The sequence below is a fragment of the Rhamphochromis sp. 'chilingali' genome (genome assembly GCF_963969265.1).
Source record: "Rhamphochromis sp. 'chilingali' genome assembly, chromosome: 6".
NCBI classification, from domain to species: domain Eukaryota; kingdom Metazoa; phylum Chordata; class Actinopteri; order Cichliformes; family Cichlidae; genus Rhamphochromis; species Rhamphochromis sp. 'chilingali'.
Window position 1 is genome coordinate 19,061,121 of NC_137933.1, and position 22,363 is coordinate 19,083,483.

The following is a 22,363-nucleotide window of genomic DNA, read 5'->3' on the forward strand; positions in this document are numbered from 1 at the left end:
GCAGGGTGGGGAGTGTCCATGCTCCCTCAGGTGTTCATGATAAAATTTAGCTCAAAGTAGGCAAAATGCAAGGTGGTTGGGTGCCCATGTCAGTATTGTAAAGTGATGGCTTTAGTGTTGTAAAAATAACAAAAATAAAACAGTGTTACAGGCATAGAATGGTGTTTTTCCATCAGCAAAGTTATTCCCAAAGAACTATTAACAATAAACTTTACATATCACCACACGCTGTGTAATCTTGAAAAACTGTGAAGAAATTGAACAAATGAAGAACAAATGTCATGCAGGTGTTAGACCTGAAAAGACTATCTACAGTAGATGAACAGTTTCTGGAAGTCATGTCCTTGAGAAATAGGAAAAAAAATCAGTAGAGATGTGACACAGGCCCTGAAAGAGGTATCTGGCTCTGCAGCTGCTCCATCTATAGTTCACTGAAGCCTTACCAGAAATTGTCCACTCATGGGCCAGCACAGGACCACCAGTGTCTATCCAACTGGCCTTGTGCTGGCCCATGTGTGGGCCACCCCTGGCAAACCAGGTCTGGGCCACCAAAGGGCCATCATTCTTTGCGGTATGTGGGCCACGTGTAATTTGTGTGCAGCCATGAGCCATGAGTTGTAGACAGACTGCTGGCCCTGTGCGGGCCCAGAACAGTTTCAGCTCTGGCCCAGGTGTCAGCCTAATGTGTACCTTAATCAAGCCATGTAATAACAACATGTGCCAGAACATGCAAAACTGTGCAAAAGTAACATAACTCCGTTCAGACAGTGAACGGACTGATTCTTATATAGCGCTTTTCTAGTCTCCCACGAAAAGTGCTCTATACAACATGCCACAGTCACCAGTCACACACTTTCTCTTAACTGAGTGCTTCCTAACTACATTCATACACATTCACACTCTTGACATACAGACTGAAGGAGCCAGGGATCGAACCACTAACCTTCCAATCAGTAGGTGACCTGCTCTACCTCCTGAGCTACAGCCAGCTACTATAGTAGTATAGTATTGCAACATGGCATTTGGGTCTTCTAACTAAAACAGGAAAATAGGAACATAAATAGTGCCATCATTGCCAGACCTGGCGCACATCTGGTTGACATACACTCTGCCAGCTTGAAGCCCAGATCCGGGCCAGACCTGTTTTCTATGGGCCTGGGCCACATAAACCCAACCACAATTGAGCCAGATATGGCATGCCATCACATAAACAGTGCCATCTATGCCAGGCCTGGCCCATATCTGGATGACATCCGTCTTATCATGCCAGAAGTCAGCCAGCAGTGCCGGCCTGATACCAGATCCGAGCCAGACCTGGTTGCTATGTGGGAAGGTGGCCGTACCAAATATTGATTCATAGCTTGGTTTTGCATTATTTACTGAATTTCAATGTTTGCACATTTCAAGAAATCACTGCAACTATTTTGCATTTTTGTATATAAAACATCAAGGAATGAGGGGTGTCTCAAGACTTTTGCACAACACTTATCTTCTGTCAGCTTATTAAATAATGAGAAACTAGCTTCAGCTTTATTATTATAACATTGCCTGATTTGGGAGGTTTACTTGACGTTATTCAAGTACTGATTAGCATCATGCCCCAAGTGCTGCCAAGAGGCGCACAGCCACTCTTGACCAAGCTCAAACACAAGATATCACAGAGACAGCACGTGCTTGGAAAACTGAAACATGGATGGAGGCAAAACAGATGATTTCATAGATGATTTGTATATAACTCTATACAAAAGAGTCAGTGCTCATCAATCACATGTCTTTAAAGTTGCAAGGTCTCAAAGCACACAATAACACTGAAAGGCGGCCAGCTGTGTGAAGTGGCTTTGTGTATACAGAAGCATTGCACATGGGCAGTTATATCCAAAACAAGGGACGAGTGTCTGACAGTGAGCTGAGGAGATGCACATGCCCTGGGTTTGCATCAGCTGTGATACAACTGGGCTCTTGTCCTTGTTGGGTGCTGTTTGATTGCTACTAGGGCCCTTTCAGCCCATCTGCACAGCCCTCTGTTAGGGGGTTGTAAAGCAGAGTGGAAAATCCCCTTCAGCCTTCATCGTTAGTTTTGGCTGTGCTCTCTGTTCCCCATCAGTGTCAGCGCATTTAACTGGCTCCGTATCATATAAACAAATGGTAGCTTAGCTCGGTATTTATACATCTTACACGCTCGGTCGCAAAGCTTTCTATGTTTACAGTTTTTCGCTCAATTTTCCTGCTACGCCCAGATAAGAAACCATATTCGCGTTTAATTCACTTGCAGATATGTAAAACTGAATACTCATAAAATGTTTGTATACATTTGTCTGTGCTAATTTAGGTCAAATGGAGTGGCAGTCAGGCAGAGTATGGTCTGGAGGGGGAGTTTCCAGAGATGCTCTTCACCATCAGCAGAGAAGGAGTCATTTATCTCAATGCCCCGCTGGACAGAGAGACACAAGACCAGGTCTGTACTTTGAGCCAAACATCTCCAGCACCTCATAATAAATGACATTTCACGATTAGAGTCAAAAATTCCTCTATTAAAGATTGAGCCCTTTATTTCAATTTCTGAACCCACAGTACGTGAAAACTTTGATATCAAAGATGATGTGTGTTTGTCAGCTGATGTGTTTATAAAGACTGCCCTGATTTAAAAACTCTTCATACAGGTGCATTTCATTTATGTTTAAACTAGCAGGATGATTCACAAGTATTTTCACCATCTGATGACAAAATTATTAATTCAAAAGCTGAACAATGAGAAGTGCCAGGCTTATTGTCCCTAAAAGGGTTCTTATGTTGTTCATTGGAAGAAAGTCCCTGTTTTTAATTAACTCTCCTATTACTTACAACTTAATGGCTTTTTTATTGTAGGAACCCTGGTACACATTACTTCAGCAAAGCTGAGCACTGAGTCACAGCCTAATTACAAACCAAAACCTGAAAAGTGCTCTATTCATTAAACATATTCTGCCTGTGACAAGAAGATTGTTGTATAATGGCTTTAAAGATCGCGAATCTAAAACTCTTCATTGCAAATCTGTCTCACTTTAGATCAAAGGAAAGATCATCCTTTGTATCAGAATTACAAATTAAAGTCCATGTGTTTGCATTTTGCTCTCAAGCTTTGCAGACAACCTAAACTCCTGTGAGCTTTGAATGACTCAGTGAGCAGAATATTCTGGCACAGATGCACCAAAGAAAAGCACAGAAAGACTGAGCTACAATTGGGTGATGTGATTATTGTTAAAACGCAGTGTTCTAGCACATTACCCTGTCTTTTTCTTCACTGACCTTTCAGTGGAAGTTTGAAAATGATAATGAAAGTTTAAACTGGTGTCTCATGGGTTTAATACAGTCTCTCACAAACAGGAAGCTCAAACTGATATGATGACTTCCCCTTATATTTATTCAAGACTTTTTTTACACGTTTTTTAAGGTTATATATATTAAAGTATTTACGGAAAACCAACAAGGCTTTGAAAAAACGTAAAATTTTGTTTGGTGTACTGCTACCACTGGTAAAATAAGTTAGAAAAGATACATTTGTATATTTGATTTTAAGAGTTGTGAAAAGTGCTTAAGAACCACAAAATGCCAGAAGACTCTTAATCTGAATACAGCTTTGCGCTATTATTTAATAGTAAATAGTATTTTCTTCATTTTTGTCACTAAGTTGTTGAAATCTATTCTACATACTTTTATACATACTAAATACCATTCAGGAATTGCAGTGTGCAGTTTTTTTTTTTATCAGTGTGTGCTACAATATGGGACTTTGCACAAATGCTGAACATTTAATATTTATCTAGCCAATACTTAAGACATTTTTGAATGAATCTGTCCCAAATTCCATATTCTGGTTCATTTTGATGATAAGAAAGATCAGTGAAAATTTCATGTTTTTGTCTTTAAAAGTTTTTGAGATATTCATGTTGAAACATTGTTTCCAAAACAGTCTGAAAGTGAAAGAATTTTTCAAAAAAAACCAAAAAGCTAGTTGAATGAGAATCAGAATCATCTTTTATTTGTGCACGCAGACATTGAATGTGACTTCAGTTCCCTTTGCTTTCTTCAAGCAAGAAAAAAAAATTCATAGCACTCATTGTATATGTTCACTGGACCATAACATTCTTACACAAATCTGAAATGGTTGAGCTGGAAATGTGCAAAAATTGGCTGATATGAGATGAGACAGAAACTAGGAAACCAGAATCTCAACAAAATCCGTGAGTATAACCAGGATCAAAAAGTAAATGTTTACTCGTATTGCAGAAATGTATCCTATCATGCTCTGCACAGAGGAAGACTTTACAGTCGTTAGTAGTCTACTGGGCATGTAATCCCTTTTTTTTGGTCTGCTGCTAGAAAGTTGATGGGAGCGTGGGTTGCGTGACTCGTAACCCACAGTGTTAAGGGTACCACATGTGACCAGATATTTCCCTCTCTGCTTTTTCTTCTTTTTTCACCTTTTCTGCTTACTTAGTTTCATATCAGCATTGTGGTTGAGCGTCCCGACGGCAGGGAGATTGCCAAACCTGTGGAGCTGAGGGTGATGGTGGGTGACGCTAATGATAACAGGCCCACATTTCCACAGGCACAGTACCATACTGTGGTGAAAGAACTGGCTGCTCGAGGTAACATATAGGTTTTGGATGATTTTTTTTGTTTGTTTGTTTGTTTTCACTCATGCAAGTCCTACTAATCAGATTACAGTGGAATATTTAGATACTGCATCACACAGGCTGTGTGCTTTGAGACCACACACCAAGGAAGAACAATACTATTTCTTTGGCCAAAATACAATCTTGCATGTAAAACATCTTTAAAAGAAACTCGTCTTACAAATTATGATGATAATAAAGCAACACAGTGAATTTGAATAGTCATTTTCTAGAATTATTTTATACTGTTTCACAGCTTAGTGCAAAAACACAGCCTGGATGCAATGTTGTTGTGATGAAAGGGTGGAGAGCGCCAGATACATTTTGTGAAAGCAGATTGGGATCTTTGCCAGGACACAGGGGAAGCACCAACACCCCTCCTGTGCTCCTAAAAAGCACACGGTGGGTTGTAACGTATCAGGTCCTTGGCATAAAAGCTTTTGTTGGTGCTTTAAAACATTCTGATTCGGGGAAATGAATTACACAGGGCAATCTGTTAATCTAAATGGAATCACTGAGTGAGGATTATATGAGAAAGCTATTGTTGTACTCTCTCCCTATTTTAAATCAGTGTGCTGTGAGACTTGTCATTTTAGCTTCTCTTGTTATTACTTGACAAAAGAGTTAAAAGAGAGAAAAGGAGAAGTCAAACTTGAAAAAGATTTGAAATTTGCCAAAGAAAAAGAGCATGTACATAATAATGTATATATTGTATATGCATTATACATATTTTTTAAACATAAAATGTAAAGATAATTTTCAAAATGGTCAAATGGTCAAATTCTATTTGTGGTTAAAAAAACAAAACAAAACAAACATGGATTTTTTTGTTTCTTTTTTTTTTACATTTTTTAAACAGTGTAGAAAACCCTTTTTTATAGAGCTAACTGAAAATATCTTCTGATGATAAATCAGAAAGCCTCCTCCTCCTCTTTATTCATATATTTTTTCCTGCAGGGACAGAAATCCTGACAGTGCAAGCGGCTGATAATGATGACCCTAAGACAGACAATGTACGAATCTTCTACCGCTTAGTCGGACAAATTCCAGAGAGTCCTCGTGCCCTCTTCAGAGTGGACCGTGACTCAGGGGTCATCTCGGTCCAAGCGGATAGTATGGAGGGCACGGCACCGCAGTACACTCTAACCATCACTGCTGAGGATGCCAAAGGTGACTATGTATAAGGCAAAATACAACCTTAGCTATAACGCAATTTTCATGAAAAGGTGGTGTTTATCTTGTACTTTAGGGAGTTAAAGAGAGGCAGTATAGCAGTGATACAAACAGGTGCATCAGAGACAATTATATATAAAACATTTCATCTTTCATAATGACTATAATAGGCAAAAGTTAATTACTTTTGTGAGCAAGTGTGTCAGTAGCCTCCCTTGAGATTTCCAGGAGATGTATATATGTTAGCCTCTAGGGTGACAGATGATGTGATCTGCATGACTCATGGACTCAGGGTGTGACGAAGGCTAACATGAGGTACTTGCTGTTCCTTCAGCATTCTTAATTTGTGAGAAGGGCTGACCTGAGTCACTAACAGAAGCTGTGATCCTGTCCCTGGCAGGTCTGAACAGTTCCTGCACTGTGGTTGTGACGGTGCAGGATGAGAATAACAACCCACCGGTGTTCTCCCAACACGAGGTACGAGAACACGTGTTCAAACAGTTACTTGCGCACAGAGATTAGGACGCCTTTCACGCATTGATCTGTTTGGGGCAATATAAACAATAGCTTTGGAAAAATAGCAGGCTAAACATCATCTGTGGATTTTGGACTGTGAACGCGCTTCGCAGGTCACTGATCTAATTTTCCTGGCGGGGAACTAGATATGATACTAATCTCAGGCTTATATAGATGGCATTATGTTATTGGAAGACTTTTATTTGGCTCTCTGTACTCCAAGTGGACAGTGTTTTTAGAGTTTAATCTGATAAAGCTTTCTTTAGAGACAAATTTCCACTCATTTATTTATAGGTCAATCTACAGCAGGCTACATCACGATTACACAGCTCCATCCAGTGTCGTTAACATGGCAGAAATTGTATAAGAAGCAGTGTTATCTTAGCCATTACAATCTCACAGAAAGTTCTGTGAGGATGGCATCATAAATAATGCAGCTCCAGGCCCACTGTGTAATTGGCCAGTGGTTTTTTATGAAAGAAGGTTTAATTTTGGTCAAGGACAGAAACCAATCGACTGCAGAGCTTTGACATCAATGTCCAGATCAATCAAAGATTTGACATAACACCTGACACCGTGTTATTCTTTACATCCACGCCCAGTGTAATGGACACTTAGGGATTTTAATCAAACAGCTTTCAAACATTGTTGGATGATCATTACAATGCTGTTAAAAACAAATGCACACTTGCTTAGATAATCGCTACCACAGACACACAAACACAGAGGTGGAAAATGCTCTTGAACAGGTCACGCCTGAGTAGTGCAGCTTTTTCCATGGCAGTGCAGCCCTATAGGAGGTGATGTGGGAGGTGAGTGGTGACAGGACTGGGTTCAGCAACCCTGTGGATGGGGCAGCCAGATCACAGGCATGGTTGCTTCTCTAGAGGACATCCAGGAGTGGCAGATTAAACGGCTGTCTAAACACAGAGAGGTTCACAAATAAAGGTCAGCTCACACCAGGGGGGCAAGAGGGGGCAAATGTATATTGTCACATGCAGTCACCCATCGTCTCAATAGAAAATTGGGCAATCGGTCATCACTGGCATTTATTGGTGACCGCACAATCTTAACATCAACAACTTGCTGGCAAAAGCTGCAGTGGCCTTGACAAGAAATAAATAATCATTATCATTATTTAGCATTCGCTGGGGCTGTTATTGCAAAGCCAGATTCATTTATGTAACACCAATTCACAACAACTGGTGCCTCAATACTAGAGAAAAAAAACCCAACAATCTGTATGTCCCTCATGATTTCCCGTCGTCACCCCCTTCGTTGCGCCCCTGTCAAAGTTCTGTTTTTGGTGTGCCACCATATTTTTATATGGCCGCCCCTATAAAACTATTCTAGAGGCACTCCTGCAGGGGAGGTTTTCCTTAAAGAGGGTCAGGTCAGTGAAAACTAGTGTGAGCTGAGACATTTGAGATCTGCTTTTTTTTAAAAATGCAAAATGCTTCCATACACTTTTTCACTTTTTTAAAAGATAGTCTTTTTCTTCTTAGTGATCATTCACTCTGTGTTTTCTCGCCATCAGTACGGACCCTTTCACATCCCAGAGGATGCCCTGGTGGGTACGACAGTGACAGCTGTGCTGGCGAGGGATGCAGATGTTCGAGGTGGAGACAGCTGGCAGGTGGACTACCGTTTAGAGTCTGGAGATGAAGAGGACGTCTTTTCATTAGTGACAGATAAGCAGACCAATGAGGTCACACTTGTCCTGTCGAAGGTGAACAACACCAACTACACTGAAGCTCTACACTCATACATTTGACTACCAAGATCAGCTAAAAACATGATATAAGGTCCATCAGTCTGAATGAAACTTCTTTTTTTTTTTTTTTTCTGTTTTGAGAGGAGAGACAATACAAAGATCATTTCCTCTTAGGGACACAGATATTAATGCCAAGGACAATTTTTGGCATAGCTGCTTGTATCTGTCCTTGCAGCATGTGCATGTCCTAAGAGATTATTCACTCACAGTCACAGAAAACTAACCTCATTTTATAAATGCATGATTTTAATATCACCCTATGTAGATATTATGCATTGAAAGACAGTTGGAAAAGGATTTTCAGAAATGTCAAAATTCTAGTCCTGCATGCCTATAATAAAAAGAGTCCTGCACGACATTGGCGTAATCTCTCCTGTCCCCAGGGTGCATCACCCTTCGCCTGCCTCCTATAATCCTACAGGGCATTTTAGGGAGGCATGTGGTGTCTGTGTGTGTCTATACTCTAATGGTCTGCACTCTGTGAGTGGCCAGGCAGGCGACAGTCTATTATTTTCAACCTCTTGTGGGAGTTGATGAATGTGATTGAACTGTGAGCTGCACAGGCCCCTCTGAGATAAAGCAGAGCATTTCCAAAAGCTAAAAATGGATCTCGATCTATTATTTCAGTTTAACAGACAATGGCTTGTTTTCAAAAGTGATGTCATGCAGTTTAAATTCCTGTCTCTATGAGTAGCTCTTACGTTGACCTTGTGAGATATCACTATAGCGAACGCTGCATCACCAGAAAGGATACTGTAGATTAGTTAGCTTACCGTAGTAAAAATTAAAGCTTAAATCTTCCACAAGTAAAGCCCCAGTGGATTAAAATGCACTTAAGCAAATCCTTTAATTCACCAGATTACAGGGTGAGGTCAGCACTAGAAAGCAGAGCGATTTCATTATTAGAAATTGCAAAGCCAAATGAATAATTAGATTATGTGAGCAGATACTAATGGCATTTTACCACACAGGCTGGAGAGTGAACGAACTAAACAAAAGGGATGGGATCAAATCAGTGTGGAAAAAATTGGTGACATCGCATTGAATTAAAAAATGAATCATAAAAAGTCTGTAAAAGAAACTGGAACTTCTGTTGAAATTAACGTGAGACTGGGCTATCAGAGGTTTGAGTTATTGGTTTCATAAATATATACACTCACTGGCCACATCATTAGCTAATACCTGGTTGGACCTTCTTTGACCTTCAGGATTGTCTTAATTCTTCACGACAAAGATTCAACAAGGCACTGAAAGCATTCCTTAAGTATGATTTTGGTTCATATTGACATGACAGCATCACACAGTTGCAGCAAATTTGTTGGTACTGCATCCATGATGTAAGATCTGGTGACTGTGGGGGCCAATTGAGTAAAGGGAAGTCGACGCTATGTTCAAGAAACCAGTGGCCATAAAAGGGCAAACATTTTCAGCAGCGATACTCAGGTAGGCTGTAGCACTGAAGTACTAAGGGGCCCAAATTGTGCCAAGAAAATATCACCACACACCATTACATCACCACCGGCAGCCTGAACTGTTGATACAAAATAGGATGGAGCCATGCTTTCATGTTCATGTTCAGTCGAATGGTACAGCAGAAACCCAAACTCATCAGACCAGGCAATGTTTTCTCATTTTCTACAGCATATCCAGTTGAGCCTGTGGGGATTGTAGCCTCAGTTTCCTCGTCTCAGCTGACACAGTTGGCATTCACTGTGATCTGCTGCTGTAGCCCATCTGCTTCAAGGTTTAACAAAATACTCTTCCGTATACCTTGGTTATAACGAGTGGGTATCTGAGTTACTCTTGTCTTCCTATCAGCTCAAAACAGTTTGCCCATTTTTTTCTGACCTCTGGCATCAACAAGTCATTTTCACTCAGAGAGCTCACTGGATTTTTCTCTTTTCCAGACCATTCCCTGTAAACATTACAGTTGGTCGCATGGGAAAATCCCAGTAGATCCGCAGCTACTGGTTTACTCAGACCAGCCCATCTTACACCAACAATCATGCCACATTCAAAGTCACTAAACTGCCTTTCTTTCCCATTCCGATGCTCAGTTTGAACTTCAGCAGGTCGTCTTAACTATGTCTACATGCTCAAATACACTGAGTTGCTGCAAAGTTTTTGGTTGATTTATTTCTGTGAATGAGCAGTTGGACAGACGTCTCTATTAGGTGTACCTAGTAAAGTGACCGGGCATTGTATAGGTATGTATGTGTGCAAAACAGTTCATTCTGACCAGCCTCACTATTTTTCTTACACCAAGAGAGACTAAAAATCTATCTCGCTATCTGCATAGCATCAAAACTATCTAGTAAACATTGTTATCCCTTCAAGAGTTTAGCCTGTAAAGACAGAAGAAATAAACGGATGTGTAAATGTGTAGTTAAATGGTGATACCCATCACGTTTTGAAGAGAGATACACTACTGTTGCTTTTACAGTTTTATGTATATCAATATGTGTATCAAATTATTACAAATACACAAATGTGGTAGACATTGATGTTTTTATGAAACATATGAGGATATTTATTTTGGTGGTGTTTAAATATTGTGTATTACTGTAATTTAAGCTAATAACTATTTACAGCAAGAACATGATGCTACTGTAAAGGCACTTAATTCAAAAAAGAGTAGCATCATCAGGTGAGTAACGCCAGGGTCCATACACATGCTCTCATGCGCTGACACACACTGAGCAGTTTGGTGTGTCACTTCCAGTTAACAGCAGTACTCATCTATTCTCCAAGGTGTGCGTTTTTTTTCTCCCTGGTAACAAAGACACGTGTACTCAGCAGGATGATGTCAGGCAGTGCCAGTTTGCCGATGTCTTGTTTTATGGGGAAAAAAGAAAACATGTTTACTGGCAAATCCTGACAACAAAAACAAGCTTCAGGGCAGGATTCAAAAGATTACACCGAATGAAATCAGTTGTGCCCAGTTGTAATAAAGACTGAGGGATGGGATTCGTTTTTCCTTCAGCTGGGTTGTTTTGCCTCTAAAATCTGTAAAATCACAGTCTTTTCCCATCTTTTCATCATCCCACTGTGAAACTATTTTTTGAATCCTACAATCAGAGTCAGAAGGTTCAAGTTACTATTTTAGTGCACAGATTATGGTAATCCTATCACTGTGAAACTGCTACTTCCAATATTTGGACCTATAAATAGCACATGCTGTCACCCCAGAGGATAAAACAAAGTTGTTAATATTCATGGCTAGGTTTTTTGGTTTTTTTAAAATTATTATTAAATTAATTTTATCCCCTTTCATAAATTTAGAGAATGAAAGTCTTAACTTCAACAATAAAGCAGTGTGTTCAGTTTATAATGTACTATCTTTTCCACTGTCATGCCCTAGTTGCTCAAACAGCATCATGGAAAATCTTTCACTGGTGGCTCACTGAATCAATTGTTTTTTTTCCCTCTGTATCTACACTGTCTAGAAATATAGTAACACTGCCAGTAAATCCAGTTTCCTTGGGCCTAAGATAAGGGGACTAGACACACAAGGGGGGTGTACTGTGTCCCTCTCCTGCTGGCAAAAAGGACATGCTGTTTTTTGACTCTCTGTTTAGTGTGGTTACACTTGAACCTTCAAAAATAAATCTACTTTTATCACATTTAGGCTCATATGAAAGAGTAATGTAGGGCACAGCATCAACAGTGCCTGTTTTAACTCAAGGACCAACCTGGAACTGAAAAAAAACCCCACTTAATACCAGAGGTGTGGACTCGAGTCACATGACTTGGACTCGAGTCAGACTCGAGTCATTAATTTTATGACTTTAGACTTGACTTGAAAAAATGTTCTAAGACTTGTGACTTGACTTGGACTTTTACACCAATGACTTGGGACTTGAATTGGACTTGAACCGGTTTACTTGAAAAGACTTGATATTTTACCCCAAATATAAAATCTAACATGCATATTATATAGAGATTGAAAATGTGACGTCATTCACGGGTAGAACCGCAAAGGATTCTGGGAACTCGTGGCAAGCGGTACTAGCGCACGCAGGCTTTCAATTAAAATCAGTCAAACAGCGATAAAAAGAAACACAAAAATGTCAAGAAGCCGTTGTATGATTAACTGCAATAGCCGGTCGCATGACAGCCACGGGAAGCCGACGGGTAAAGAGATCGGTTGTTATCGGATTACGTCGTTGAAGAGAAATTGTTCGAGCCATGTTTCCGAAGTAACAAAGACGCGACTGGATTGCAGCCATTCAAAGATCAAATATAACGTCCTAGAACACTCCAGCTCACAGGTTAGTCTGCTCCAAGCATTTACACGAAGGTCAGTGGTTTTTAGTAGTTAATACGTCATTTTCATAACATAATTGGTGATATAGGTTACAAGCAAGTCTGGCGCTGAACAGAAATTGTCGCGCTATGCTCCTTTATTTATTGTGCATAAATAGTGAATTGTCCTGACACAATATTGCGTTTCGCTTCTGTTATTATGGTACATTGACAAAAACATATACTTTTATTCACAGGATAAAACAGGTTTTTTGTATCACTAATTGCCCAGTACGATTACAGCATACAATATTGTTGTCACTGCTACATTTCTGTGATGCTACCAGAAATTATTTCCACTACTAATTAATTACCGTTGAGCTCAAAGGTCCTATTAATAAACGGTTAAGGAATGTGTATTTATGAAGACGATTTGTGAGACTGGTAAACTTATGATACGTACGATGGTCTTTCGTTCTACACGGTGCATTTCAAGGTCCTGTACCCATCCGTCGGTAAACTGTACCTGGGCTTGTTGCAGTGACCTGAAGTTACTAAACTTCATGAGTGTATGCACTCACTCCAAGAACCGTATGATTATAAATATGCATATAAATATGCTACGATGAGATAGCTGACTTCATCTAACTAGCAAATGTTGTCCAGGCTACGTTGGTGATACAGTTTTTTTTTTTTAATGTGTGTGATATTTTTGTCATGCGATTTTAAAGCTGGTCCTACAACCGCATCCAAGAATAACATGCAGCTTATCTCAGAACTGTCGGTGAAAATTATTCTTGGAGCTAGGTTTAATTGAGCTGCATTTTAAAGAGGTGCAATTTCACAATTTGTGTATATTTTCTAAGTTCACTATTTTGTCATGTGTTGAGAAAAACACAGATTTTAAAATTACATGGTCTAATATTTACATTTAGCATATAACTGCAACATTTTTTCGTTGTTTTTTTTTTTAAAGACTCGAAAGGACTTGAAATTCAAAGTTTCAGACTTGTGACTTGACTCGGACTTTTACACCAGTGACTTGAGACTCGACTCTGACTTGCCTGACATTACTTGAGACTTGACTTGAGACTTGAGGATAAAGACTTGAGACTTACTTGAGACTTGCAAAACAATGACTTGGTCCCACCTCTGCTTAATACTTTTAAAATATATCAATGCCTGCGTCACACCATACGACACTTAGGCCTGGCTCCAGCACCCCCAGCGACCCTGAACTGGATAAGCTGAAGAAAAGCAGAAGAAAATGGATGGATGAACGGCATGTAGCTTATTAAACAGAAAAGTTATTATAAAAGTGACTGAGAAACTTGGGCTTGAGTGACGCAGCTGCAGTGAACAAACACCTTAACAGAGAGTCCTCGTTACTGATTTGTTTCATGTAAATCAATACAGAAAAGGATAGACCACACAAATATGTCTATCTCTTCTTTCTCCTTGCATTTACCTGTATTGCTGCCATGCTTCATCCAGTAATCAATATTCTTGATTTCTTTCTTAATGATCTGAAATTGGCTTTCTGCTCACTCTGAATGTGATTGTGTTTATTGCTTTCTCTTTCTGTGAAGTTTTGCTTACGCAGTACTTTGCAAATTCTGCTTCTTCTATTGTGTAGGTAGTTGTCTAATGCAATGTTGTGAGTTAAATTAAGTAATACTTAAATAACACTTTGTGAAACTTGTTGTGTGCACGCATCTTTTCACAGGTGTTGGACTTTGAGCGCGAGAGTGAGTACATTCTCGTGCTCAGTGCCCAGAATCCAGTTGCCTTAGTCCGTGGCCGGTACGGCCCCGCATCCACAGCAACGGTCTCCATTTATGTTGACGATGTGAACGAGGGTCCGATCTTGTCTCAAAGCCATTATGAGGTGACTGTGAGAGAAGGGGAAGAACCAGGACGGGTTATTGCCACCATCCGAGGTTACGACCCCGATTCTCACCCAATAAGGTAACTAATTTAAGCTGGGAGGGGTGTGAAATTCCATGTTTTCAATTTTACAGAGCTATGGATGTTTCCTGGTACAGATATTCTCTTCAAGGGGACACCAAGAAATACTTTTCAATTGGGAAGTATTCTGGTGAGCTAAAGACTGTGCAGGCCTTGGACAGGGAGGAGAACAGCACGTACACCATGGAGGTCATTGCAGTGGATGGACGTAAGATCATTTCCATCATTGAGTATGCAACACAACGGTTTGATTAAAGGCAGACTCAGTTTCCAAGGCATAGATATAGTCAATTATTTTTTTCTTTAAGGCTTACTTCATGTCTGGGGAAACCTGATGTTCATATGTTAAAAAGTCTAGTGTACAACAGTTTGGTTTTTTAGCATCTTTTTACATCTTAGGAAACTCCTCCCTGTCTGCGTCCACCCTGGTGACTGTCTATATCCTGGATGTGAATGACAACAGTCCAGTGCTGGTAGGAGATTACTCCTGGAAGTACCTGTGTACACCTCGCTTAGAGGACCAAGCTTTGGTGCTTGCATCACGGGACAGTGATGGACCGCAGCATGGAGGACGACTTAATTTCTCCCTCCGCAGCGATGTCACAGTTCGACGTAACTGGAAGCTAACACCTATTAATGGTAGGGTGAACACAAACTGTGTAAAGGTCCAGTCAACGCACAGCATACAATGTGATTCACAGTGAAAAGACAGGCGGAATAAATAATGTACTACTGCTAGAAGAAACTCCCCTAAGCGGCTTCTGATAAATTGTATGTAACCAAAAATACTCAAAAAAATTTAAATAGTTTTTTTCTACCTTCCAAACTTGGACTGAAAGTTGTTCTGTTATCTTTTTTTTTCAGAAAGGTGAAGTCAGATGATTTTAGTTGCCAACATGGTCTGAAAGTGAGCCAGAGTGGATGTAACAGTGAGCTCAAATAGGCCCACAAATCATAACTGAAAAGAGTCTTCACTAAGTGAAATGAATCACCACTAAACCCCCTTTCCAAAAGTAACAAGTCAGATTACCAGCCTTGAAAAAGCTCTATCTAGTAACAGTAGACGATGTGAGCCAAAGCTGCTGACCTGAGTTCTGTAACATGGAAAAATTAGACCCTATCAGGCAGTTTGTGAAGGTGTACGTGAATGGTGTGTCTTTCTTGTCTGTGTAAATTGATAATCTGCTCTGATTAATGTCGAGCATAAGGAAGTTAATTTGTTGGAGAGGACAAGTTATTGCCTTCCAGCCAAATGGATCTTGTGAAGGGGATAAATCGAATTTTGAATACAGCCAGTGGACATCTAATTTTCCACAGTGTGCCAAATGTTTTGCATTATTTTTCTTACATGAATCAAAATCAGTGAATTGCCATCAAGAGTAGAGATGTGCAAAATGCCCTGATTTATTTTCTGCCTGAAAAACATCTCCAGTCTTATATGAGATGCTAGGTATAATATATTATAATTATCCTTTTTTTTGTAACTGCTTGTGTTGTGCTCACTGAATACAAACTATTTACTGCAATGACGTCTGTCATTAAGTCATTCACACAGCTCAACCGCTTCCCTCTCAGTTTTTTTTTAGCCTTTTCACTCCCCTGTTCCTGTTGGTATTGATTGAGCCCAGCTGTAATTATATCTTGTCTGTAATTTCTTTCACGTCACCGCTGGTTTCCTGCCAACTAATGGAGCCTAAAATAGGAATTTCCCAGAATGCTTTGCACCTGGTCATAGTCAGTAATGGTTTTAGCAATAAATGTGTGCTTTTGTCTGTCTGATTTTGCAGCAAACTTGTCTATTTTTTTTATTTTCTTTTAAATTACAATTACATCAACCTCCAGTGAATGAAAGAGCAGATCTGTGTGTGCATGAGTAGTACAGCCATTCATCTCAAGTCTTTTGGGAAGCTGAGTGACAGTTCTTTTCACCGAAGACATTCAGTTAATCAAACGGCATGTTCATGTTCCTTTTTCGCATGCTCTTAATGGCTGTTCATAGCTGTAAGGGGAAATGCTTTTTCATCACAAGCTTTCAGAATAGCTCTGGTCGGGGTAGGTGGCTGGTCACACTTCGAACTTATAAAATGTCACGTCAGATTTGACACAGTGCAGGCAGAGGATAAATAGATCGACATTAACAGCCTCTGCAGAGGTGCTGCACAGGTCATGTTTCCCTACCTGACAAATGGAACATGAAGGGGGATGATGCTAAGGTGCAATTGGACAGTTTAAGACTATCAGATAAGAGTTCAAACAGTTTGATAATATGCTTCTCTTTACAGGACAGGGTTCTTACGTCATGCAGCCAGGCTTGTGTTTTAGCCTGATTTACAGAGATAAGATAAAGAGTCACAGGCTCCAGACCACTCCATACAGAGCCCCATCAGAGTCTTTCTGCTTGCTCTTTATTCATACAGTTGTATGGATGTGTTTGGCCTGGGTTTTTCTTCCTTCGGTTATTAGAACTTAAAAAGTACTTGTATACTTGTTGTATGTGATCATTTTTTTCATAAAAATAGTTGTTGTTGACCACTTTTGGATGCAACAGAAAAATAAGGCTTTTAAATTGAACAGATTTTCACAGCTGACAAGTACCAGGTTCATTTGTTATTTTGTTAAGTCATCATAAATGTGATGTATAAAACAGTCTCTATCACTTTTCTGCACCAACTAACAAGTGTTTTGTCCTTCAGATACTCACACCAACCTGTCCTTAAATATCCCATACCTGCCCCCTGATGTCTACATCGTGCCCTTCACCATCTCTGACAGCAGCTCTCCTCCCAGGAGCACCTTCATACACTTGCCAGGTAATGCTGACACCTCTGCTGATAAGCTAAAGCGAGTACATAGAGGTTCTGGGACAAGAGTGCTGGAACAATCAATAGAGATCAACCCCAGTGTGCCAGCTTGTCCTAGCGCTGCTCTTGTTTATTAATGATGCAATGGTGCTTTACAAATGATTTTTCCAGGCTCGTGATTACACAGCTCTCTTAAGATTGTGTTCTGCCTAATATAACCATTCTGACATTTCATAACACAGCATCACACATCTTGCACACTGGTTAGGATAAACTACAGTCACATGAAAAAGAAATTTTTCACATGAGCCTATGCAGTACTGTGGAAAGCTAAGTACATCTCCATAGTGCTGCTACTCAAATGCACTTAACTGATCATCAACACATCTGCGCACCGTTATAAAAGCACAGGTTTTGCCTGCTTGCTGGTCTGGAGAGATTACATGTGTGTTAATACAATGACACACACGTACCAGCAAATTCCTCCCATGGTCAGACTGTGCAACGTTATGAGAAACTCCAACAAAACGCAAGAGCTAAAACTCTTCTAAATATTGATGTTCATGACAGTACAATTCTCTTATCTCTAAAAAGAACATAGCTCAGCTTATGTTTGCAGCACTTCGTTTGAGTAAACTCCAAGACTTATGGAACTGTGTACTTTGGAGAAATGAGCCCAAAGTGAAGCTGTTTGGCCATAATACACAGTGCCACATTTGGTAAACACTAAGTACAGCATATCAGCACAAACATCTCATACCAGCTGTCTAGCAAAGTGGTGGAGGGATGATGATGTCAAGGCTCAGACTCAGACCTGGACTCAAACAGAAAGGTAAAAGTTCAGCAGGATTATTGCTGGTTTCCAAGTAAACAGGGATTTATGCAAGGTAGTTATGTCTGAGTTGAGCTGGTGGAGGGGCAAACAAAGATAGCCACAGATTTCTCCTCGTGGGTAAAAACCACTCGAGGCTCATCACAGGGAGTCTCAGGACTGGGAGCATCTGCACAAGGGACGACCAAAAGAGTCAAACACCATGGTAAGCGCAATGATTTGGCAATGACTGAGGGATTTCTTCAGCCTTGAGTATTAGGAAAGCAACAGCCAGTTGCATACAGAGGAGGGAAGCACGGCAGAGCCTCCCCTTTAAAACAAACTGATAGAGTTAAGCCATACACACAATACACACAGAAAGGAGAGAGAGGGAGAAAAAACAGGACACAACAGAGAGGAAATGGCAGGTTGGCAGAGGAGGACCAGGGGATTCACAACAGATGAAGCATTCTAGGGTCATATGTGACTAAAACTTGGTCACAAGACAGTGATCCCAAGCACTTGTCTTGTGACCCAAGTCCAGACTGTAACCCAACTGAAATAGTGTACATAATATGTGTAGCAATGCGAGAGACTGTTAAAGTCATACAGAAAATGGTTATTTCAAGTTATTGCTGCTGTGATTCTACAAGCTGTTGAATAATTTCTTTCCCCACAGGACTACATGGAGACCTGTGAAATCTTTCTTTTTCACACACAATATAACTGGAGAAGAAAATTTGGTTTATAATGGGTTGTTTTGAAATTATCAAGTGACTCCAAAACTTTATGCTCCTCACAAGCAACTAGATAAATTTACTGCATCTTCAATATGTGCTAACATAGTTCTTTTCTTTCTCAAATGGCCAGTCAGCCTTTAAATATGATAGGTCGGGATTAGGAACTTGAGTAATGGTTGCTGAAAATGAGCCTTTAAATCCCTATGAAGATATTACATTAATACACCTGCACTATTTTTAATGAATGCCATATGTGATTCCTTGCTTGATATTTGACTATCTAAATCCACTGGTTATAACATCCAGTATTTGTATTTATAGTAAAAACGTTATGCATAACCTAAATTTTGTCAAGGAATCACAAGACGACACATCAATCCTGAATCAAACCCTGTTTTGATGTGTTAAAAATCCCTGATTTGTGAGTTGTGTGTTTGCTATCTCTCCTGTTAGTGACTGTGTGCCCCTGCAATGTCAGAGGAAACTGCAAAATGGCTGCCAAGCAGCTGGAGGGCATGCCAACTATACAGTCTGCAGTCGGCATTTTGCTTGGCACCTTTGCAGTCATAGGTAAGCAGGACAAAAGCTGTTTGATTACTATTAAAGTCTATTTAAAAATAAGTGGGAATGTAATATATGCCTTATTATAAAATCTAGAAAAGTAGGATTTAATCATCTTTGAGAGGTCTTGGAGTTGCATCTAAATTAGCAATAAAACTGTGATGTAAATGCAGTGTTGATTTTTTGCCCTTCCAGGAGTGATCCTCATTGTTGTATTTGTGAGACTGTCCTACCAGAACCCCAAAGAGCCAAGCAAGACTAACCAGGAGAGAGTTCCCCTTAAGATGTCAATCTAACTACACTGTATTGTCCTACTTATGGGACAAACATGACAATCTTGTTTCAGGGCAATAAATTCATTACGTGACCGTGAATGTCTTTAAAATGAATGTACACTTCACTTGCAGTTTTAAGTTCATATGTATGCAAACTATGTTTTAGTTTAGTCTAGAGCTCTGATGTATGTTACGTGCTTAGGTCTGTGCTTGCACATGATGTGAGTTTATCTTCTAAGTTTGTCTGTCTTTTGTTATTGCTGTAGAGCGGTTAATATCTCTTAAAATGGTGCCCAGTTACTGTAACAAGAAAAGTTACTAATTGTGCTGGAAAATCTCTCTAAAACATAAGAAGTAAAAGATAATGTTACATGAAAGAGTAACATTTTTCTAAAAGGGATTATTTTGTAACATTGATCTTACGCTTTTGTAATTTGTAACACGTTACTCATTATGTTAAACACATCTGATCATAAAACTATGATGCCATTTCTTTGAATCTTATAAAAAAAATTGCTGGAAATACAAAAGTGTGGGGAAAGTGTGCCTCTCAATGCTGACATGTGATTTTATGTTACTTAACACATGAGTAGAAATAAAAAATGTTTTAAGTGCTGTATATCTGCATAATTTATTTACACCCCAATCCAGAATGCAATCATTTGCAGATCTTATAAATACAACTTTTATTCACAATACCACAAAGAAAACATAACAAATCTTTAAACTGAGACTTTTTACTATTGCATGAAAAATATTAGCTCATTTTGAATTTGATGGCAGCAACATGTCTCAAAAATGTTGGGGCAGGACAATGAAAGTCTGCAAAAAGAGTGTAAATACGTAACTAAAAAGCAAAAACAGCAATCAGTTACATGATTGGGCATTTCAGAGAGGCAAAAAACTGCATCTACAAATTGTGGAACAATTTCAGAATAATGTTCCTCAATGTAAAATTGTGATGACACTGAACATCTCATCATATCTACTGTACATAACATCATCAAAAGATTTAAATATTCTGGAAAATTCTCTGTGTGCAAACAACAAGGCTGAAAATCAGCATTGGATGCCTGTTATCCTTGTGCCCTTAGGCAACACAGCATTAAAAATAGGCGTGATTCTGTCATGGCAATAACTGCATGGGCTCAGGAACAACAGTTCAGTGTACCATCCAGAAAGGCAGTTGAAGCTCCATCATGCAAAGAAGAAGCCATATGTGATCATGATCCATAAACACCTTTGAGCCAAAGCACATTTAAAATGGGATGAAGCAGAGTGGAAAGCTATCGGATGAATCTGACCACAGAACAGTGAATTTATTAAATTAATGGAATTCTAAAATGAAAATTCTTTTTTCAGTTCAATTCATTTTTATTCATACAGCACCAAATCACAACAACATTCCCCTAAAGCAGACCCTACAGTAATACATACAGACAAAATAACCCCTATGATCAAGCACTTTGGCAATAGTCCAAAGGAAAAACTCCCTTTTAACAGGAAAAAACCTGCAGCAGAACCAGTCTCAGGGAGGGGTGGACCTGTGTCGCGACCAGCTGGGTTGAGAACATGGATACCACATCCTCTAGACCAGGGGTGGGAGACTCCAGGCCTCAAGGGCCGGTGTCCTGCAGGTTTTAGGTATCACCCTGGGTCAACACACCTGAATCAAACGATTCATCCATTTCCAGGCCTATGGAAAACTTCATGACATGTTGAGCAGGTAATTTAGCCATTTAAATCAGCTGTGTTGGCTCAAGGACACATCTAAAACCTGCAGGACATCGGCCCTCGAGGCCTGCTCTAGACTAAAGAACAGAGGGAGCACCTGGCTTGTTAACAGTGCTTAGTTCAAAAGTCTGCGTGGGTGTAACTATGGAACAGGAAGTTTGCACATCTGGAGAGGCACCATCTTAGCACCATTTTAGAGGAACATGTGCCCTCATCCAGAAGACGTCTTTTTTCAGAGACAATCTTGTTACATTACTTGTTATATTACAGCAAGACAACGCTAGACAACCCGATAAACAACAGGGCTTTGTAATAGAAGACTCTAGGACAGGGGTGGGCAATCTCAGTCCACGAGGGCCCGTGTCCCTGCAGGTTTTAGATCTCACCTTGGGTCAACACACCTGAATCACATGATTAGTTCGTTACCAGGCCTCTGGAGAACTTCAGGACACGTTGAGGAGCTAATTTAGCCATTTAAATCGGCTGTGTTGGTTCGAGGACACATCTAAAACCTGTAGGGACACCGGCCCTCGTGGACTGAGATTGCCCACCCCTGCTCTAGGAGCTGAACTGGCCCACCTGCAGGCCAGACCTTTTACCAACTGAAAAAAAAAAAATACCGCAAAGAAAAAAGAAAATCAAGCAAAGGACCGTTAAGCAGTTAGAGTCCGATATCACACAAAAATCAGACAACATTTGTCTCTAAAAAGTTGAGCAACTGCTCACCTCATCAGTTCCTAGATTTTTATTTACAATTTCCACAGTGTCCCAAGTTTTTTGCAGTTAGGATTGTATGTATTTAGCTCTATTAGTATGATATTATATTATTCACATATACGAGCCTCTTATACCTGAATGAATCATCAGCCAGTTCCTGTGGCAACATACTGTCTTCCAAGTTATAAACCAAACCACTTTTCATCTCATGAGACAGCCTAAATTTGACCTGTGACTGTAACTGCATTAGCAGCATGCTCCAGTTTCTGTAATTGAGGCTTTTCAAATGCTGACCTAGACGAACAAACCGGCAAGCAAAGCTATATTCAGACCATAGTGCTGCTATGAATAGCTCAGCAAGGTCCACTGTATGACATTCATGCAGGAGAGTCC

General features: G+C 39.9%; 1 protein-coding gene across 2 annotated transcripts in view; it reads left to right on the top strand.

Annotated features, from left to right (window-relative positions):
• The window catches only part of cdh16 (cadherin 16, KSP-cadherin), a 28,702-nt gene extending 8,572 nt beyond the window's left edge, over positions 1 to 20,130 (top strand). Inside the window, exons 8-18 of one of the 2 annotated variants that reach the window (XM_080884310.1) lie at positions 2,330 to 2,455; positions 4,478 to 4,628; positions 5,613 to 5,825; positions 6,229 to 6,305; positions 7,882 to 8,073; positions 14,090 to 14,331; positions 14,409 to 14,539; positions 14,713 to 14,970; positions 17,025 to 17,141; positions 19,137 to 19,253; positions 19,440 to 20,130. In XM_080884310.1, coding sequence (XP_080740436.1) covers positions 2,330 to 2,455; positions 4,478 to 4,628; positions 5,613 to 5,825; positions 6,229 to 6,305; positions 7,882 to 8,073; positions 14,090 to 14,331; positions 14,409 to 14,539; positions 14,713 to 14,970; positions 17,025 to 17,141; positions 19,137 to 19,253; positions 19,440 to 19,540 — 1,725 coding nt within the window. In that variant the 3' untranslated portion in view covers positions 19,541 to 20,130. The remainder of the gene's footprint in view (positions 1 to 2,329; positions 2,456 to 4,477; positions 4,629 to 5,612; positions 5,826 to 6,228; positions 6,306 to 7,881; positions 8,074 to 14,089; positions 14,332 to 14,408; positions 14,540 to 14,712; positions 14,971 to 17,024; positions 17,142 to 19,136; positions 19,254 to 19,439) is intronic. The other variant, XM_080884311.1, reaches the window with a different exon arrangement.
• The last annotated feature ends 2,233 nt before the right edge of the window (positions 20,131 to 22,363 follow it).